The sequence below is a fragment of the Antechinus flavipes genome, chromosome 2 (assembly GCF_016432865.1).
Source record: "Antechinus flavipes isolate AdamAnt ecotype Samford, QLD, Australia chromosome 2, AdamAnt_v2, whole genome shotgun sequence".
Taxonomy (NCBI): Eukaryota; Metazoa; Chordata; class Mammalia; order Dasyuromorphia; family Dasyuridae; genus Antechinus; species Antechinus flavipes.
In genome coordinates, this window is record NC_067399.1 from 48,941,234 (window position 1) to 48,946,169 (window position 4,936).

Below are 4,936 nucleotides of genomic sequence, written 5' to 3' on the forward strand. Positions count from 1 at the left end.
TAACAAAACTGGGATCTGAACAAAAGCTTTACCAAACACAGGGAAAAGCCCCAGACTCGGAGTCAGAGGAGGTAGGTTTAAGCCATGCCTCTGCCACCCCAGGGATTCCTTCTCCAGCCTTAGCTTCATCATCTGATAAATGGAATGGTGGGCTCAGATGCCTCCAGGTCCTGCCAGCTATAAATCAGTGATGTAGCTGCTGTGCCAAGAATGTCATTATCTCTCACTTCATCCAGGGCCTTCCCACTTCAATATCTTGATCCTTCTCTTGATCTAAACATCACCACCTCAACTGGTGGAAAGTTCCCCTTCATTTAATCTCTTGAAACTTGGGATACTCTTTATTTGTAGGCATCATATCCTTTTTAACAATCTTGAAAAGCTAATATTTAAGCTGCTTGAGCACTAGGATGGAAATCTTTCTCCAAGCCCTAACCCACAAAAGGAGAATAAATGAATAAAATGAATAAAAGTCTGGGTTCAAGTCAGAAAGCTCCAACTTCAAAGCTTGCTTCTGACTTTTTTGTGCTGTATTAATGCACTGAAGTCACTAACCTCTCTGAGTACCACCATCCAACTGTAAAATGGGGATAATAATTCTGGAACCTACCTCACAGACTCATTGTTTAAAGGCTCAAATTAAATAGTATAAAATACTTTGCAAGTTTTACGGCACTTTTGTCTCACCAAATATTACGACGGTAATTTAAGTAAGCGTTTGTTCCCCAAACCATCGCTACGTTGGCTATTCACTCTACTGCTTTCCCAACTTAACCCTTTGGTGAACCAGCTCAACATCCTCTCCCAAATTTCTTCCCTCCTTTTTCTACCAAAGATCTTGCTCTGCCAAGCCTCAAGTTGAGGATTATTCTCACCCATTTAGTATAGCCAATTAGCAGAAAACAGGGACCTTATACGAACTCCGGCTCCTGGGTGTTTAGCACAGTGCTCAGAACTAATTACGTCTGCCATCAGGTGAAAAAATGAACTATTTTTAAAAAAAAATTAAGAAAAAATGAACTGCACGGGCGCCTAAGTTTGGGGGAGGGGAGGGAGAGAAGGAAAATCTGTGCCAACCAATAAACACCCAAGGGCCTTTGTGTCACGCGCTGGGGACACAGAAAAGCAGCAAGAGGAAGAGAGTATGCAAACTAAGTGCAAACAAGATTTAATCAAATCGGGTGGGGGGAGATAAGAAGCTGGCACAAGATATGTACTTAAGATACCGTGAGCACAACACAAAGGAGGAAAGGAGAGGATAGGCGAGCTGGAGGGGAGAAGCTCTACGGTCCCTTCCACGGCTATGTTCCAAATCTAAAAGCTGGGAGGAAGGCATGCGCCAGCCAGGAGCGGTTAAGCGCTGAGCGGTCAGGCAGTCCGGAGCGTCAGGAGGCCGCCCCGCCTACGTGACCCTCCCTGCGTCCCTAACGCATCCGGCGCGCCCTGATGGCGTCATTAAAGCGCTGAGGCAAGAAACACCGCCCTCGGCACCGGCCGGAAACAGGCCGGCGCTGGCTCCCTCACTCACCTGTCGGGTGGTGCCCAGAGCCCTCAGGCCCACTCTGGCCGTGCTGTGATCCCAGGCGCTCCAGCCGCATCGCCACAGCGCGGCCAGTGGCAGAGCCGCCGTCCGGCTCCCCACCGCCGCCAGCAGCCTGTGCGACATGCCCCACCCCCTGACCTCGCGCCGCCCGGGCACACACGCGCCGGCGCTAGAGCAAAGCGGTCATAGTCGTGCCACACCCCCTGACGGCTCCTTTTTGCGCGTGCGTAATGAGCCTGCCAGGCCCCCAATTTAGATGTCTACGGAAGAACCTTCCTTTGAACGAAAGCCCGGGAACGAAAGCCCCGAAACAGACGCCGCGACCCGATCTGGCGAGTGGCGTGACAAAGCCTGTCGGCCTCGGCTCCCCGAACTGAGTTGGGGTTGGTTGATACCGAGATCAGGCATCTTCCCAGACGCCTACTTCCGGGGGTCTTCCCATTGAATCGAAATTTTCCGCCCCGCCTGTAGTCCAGCCCCGGAACTCGTAGGGCGTCCCACGCTTTGGGCTGCGAGTGTGGAACTTCTCCCTTGACATAACGAGTCATAGAGAGGGTCCTCGTGTCTAGCCCCCTCTACTTAATAGAACTTTTAGTTCCTCCTGGCACACAGAACCCCCTCCCCCTCCAAAAAAAAAACCAAAACCCTACACACGTCCATCCATTTTTCTGTTTGGGTCGCAGGGCCCAACTGACATTAAGCCATCCCAGAGGGCCCAGGGCCGGGGAATGAGCAAAGCAGGGCCTGGGGCTTATTGGTGGCCAAAGGGCCTCACCTCAGCTAGGGTCTCGTCCTGGGCCTGCTTTTCTCCCGCCAGTCTAGGCCGGGGGTGTGTCCAGCCGAGGAAAAGGATCCTCAGGCACCCGCCAGCATCGGCCTCCATCCCACGCTTTTGAGGTGAAAATGCCAGGGAAAAGGCCCCTGAGTGTGACCAGCATCAGAAGCGGCAAGAGAGAGCGCAAAGCAATCACTCTGGACGTGAAGTTAGAAGTGCTGCGGAGGTTTGAAGAGGGTGAAAAGCTCAGCCAAATTGCCAAAGCTTTAGGGCTGGCCATCTCCACGGTGGCCACAATTCGAGACAATAAAGAGAAAATAAAAGCGAGCTCTGAAGTCGCTTCCCCTTCAAGGGTCACCCAGCTGACCAGGCACAGAAGCGCCGTGATGGAAAATATGGAGCGGTTGTTAAGCTTGTGGATCGAAGATCAGAACCGGCAGAATGCGCCAATGAGCACGATGATCATTCAAGAAAAGGCAAAAAGCTTGTTTGATGATTTGCAGCGAGAACAAGGTGAAAGCTCGCAAATGGAAGCATTTAGTGCCAGTCGGGGGTGGTTTGTGAGGTTTAAAGAAAGGCATGGTTTGCCCAGCATCAAGGTGAGTAGTGATGCTGCCAGCACAGCTGCAGCTGGTGAGCTTAAGTATTCAGAAGTGCTGAAAAGCATCATCCAAAAGGGTGGGTACACACCTCACCACGTTTTTAATTTTGGAGAGACAGGACTTTATTGGAAGCGTATGCCTGAAAAGACATATATTTCTGTGGAAGAGAATGCTGCTGCAGGGTTGAGATCAACCAAAGATCGCCTGATGCTTCTTCTAGGAGGCAATGCTGCCGGTGACTTTAAGTTGAAGCCTTTATTGGTATATCATTCCGAAAATCCCAAGGCTATGAAGGGTTACTCTAAGCCAAATCTACCTGTGATTTGGCGCTCTAACAAAAAGGCCTGGATAACAAGGAGCATCTTTCATGAATGGTTTACATACTTTTTTTGCCCTGCTGTTGAAAAGTACTGTGCCCAAAATAATCTTGCCAACAAAGCATTACTCATCCTAGAAAATGCCCCGTGTCACCCTGTAAATTTAAGTGATCTCTCTGATAATGTAAGAGTAGAATACCTCATTGAAAATAAAGCCAATCCCATTCAACCCATGGGTCAAGGGGTAATTTCCACCTTCAAGGCTCATTATCTGAGGAAGACTTTTCAACATCTTTTAGGAGGAACTGATGGGGAAGATAAGAGTACAGTTAGGGAATTTTGGAGAAACTACAACATCATGAACGCTGTGGACAATATTGCTGAAGCATGGGATGAACTTGAGCCATCCTTGATGAATAGTGTGTGGAAGAAGATATGGCCTGAGTGTGTGCATGTTCATGATGTTTCTCAAATAGAAAATATTACACAGATTCAGCAAGACATTTTGGCCCTTGCAAGTGACATAGGCTTTGCAGAACTTGTAGAAGCAGATGTAGACCAGCTGCTACAGTCCCATGCTGAAGACTTGTCCAATGAGGAACTTATGCAGTTAGAACAAGAGCGAGCTGTAGAAGAAAAGGAAGAGAATGAAGATGTTCCACCCATTCTCCGACAACTGACTACAAAAGAATTGTCCGAAGCCTTTTTCCACTTTGAGGCAGGCATGCAAATTCTTGCAAATAATGATCCCAATAATGAAAGAAAATTTACAGTTTCAAGAGGAATAAGTGATACAATTAGCTGTTATCGAGAGCTGTACAATGAGAAGAAACGACGTTCAAAGCAACTATCTTAGGATGCTGCTTTTTTTTTTTTGGACAAATTTTCTTAGTAATCAAGGAAAACGAAGTAACAACAAGAGAACATTTTATGATACAGAAAAGGATCATAATGTCTTCCTGTGTCCTTCCCACAACTTGATGTGTCCCTTTGCAGAGTAAGCCAGAGTTTATTATTTTTAGTTATGGTATTTTCATTTTGTGACTTATAAATATTAAATTTTAATTCTAAAATTGCCCCTTAAATTTGTGTTTTTAAAAGATGAAGACCTGCACCTCCATTTAAAGATAGTTCCTGGTATTCCCAGAGTTGGAGCAGTTATGTTTAAAAGAAAGCCCAGAAGCTTCTTTCTAACTTTATATTTTCTTGAACGTGCTTTGAGGAAGGGAAGGGTATAAACAGTTTCTACTCCTGAGGCAGGTTTCATTTACGCATAGGGGACTGGTCTCAATGGACTAATGTTTGGCCACTGTTTGGGTACAGTGTAATGTGGACAGATCCTCAGGGTGATTTGCTCTTATCTGGCCAAGTAGTAGCTATAGTTACCTTCTGGTGATGACTGAATCATCCTTAGGTCTACTTTCAACTGCACAAAGGTATGTAATCCTTGACTACTCAGACTTCTGGTTGAGACTCAAAGAAACAGTGCCTTCACTTCAGGGCATATCTTAACCTTTGCCTTTGCAGAAACATTTAGAACTCTTATTTAAAAGTCATGAGTTTTGTCACATATCAAATCACTCCATTCTCTCACTCAATATACTTCCTCAGGTACATGGATATAAAAACATATACATACACACATACACATATCAGTTATGTTAATATATAGATCAGGGGGATTTAACACACATCACAG

General features: G+C 46.5%; 2 protein-coding genes across 3 annotated transcripts in view; one reads left to right on the forward strand and one right to left on the reverse strand.

Annotated features, from left to right (window-relative positions):
• The window catches only part of LOC127547751 (AFG3-like protein 1), a 35,410-nt gene extending 33,652 nt beyond the window's left edge, over positions 1-1,758 (reverse strand). For both annotated transcript variants that reach the window (XM_051974731.1, XM_051974730.1), the window contains exon 1: positions 1,529-1,758. In XM_051974731.1, the coding sequence (XP_051830691.1) occupies positions 1,529-1,666 (138 nt within the window). In that variant the 5' untranslated portion in view covers positions 1,667-1,758. The remainder of the gene's footprint in view (positions 1-1,528) is intronic.
• A 678-nt stretch (positions 1,759-2,436) lies between these two features.
• LOC127547752 (tigger transposable element-derived protein 1-like) lies at positions 2,437-4,310 on the forward strand. Its single transcript, XM_051974732.1, has one exon. It carries the CDS (start codon positions 2,447-2,449, stop codon positions 4,091-4,093), a length of 1,647 nt encoding a protein of 548 aa, XP_051830692.1. The 5' UTR covers positions 2,437-2,446; the 3' UTR covers positions 4,094-4,310.
• Positions 4,311-4,936: the final 626 nt, after the last annotated feature.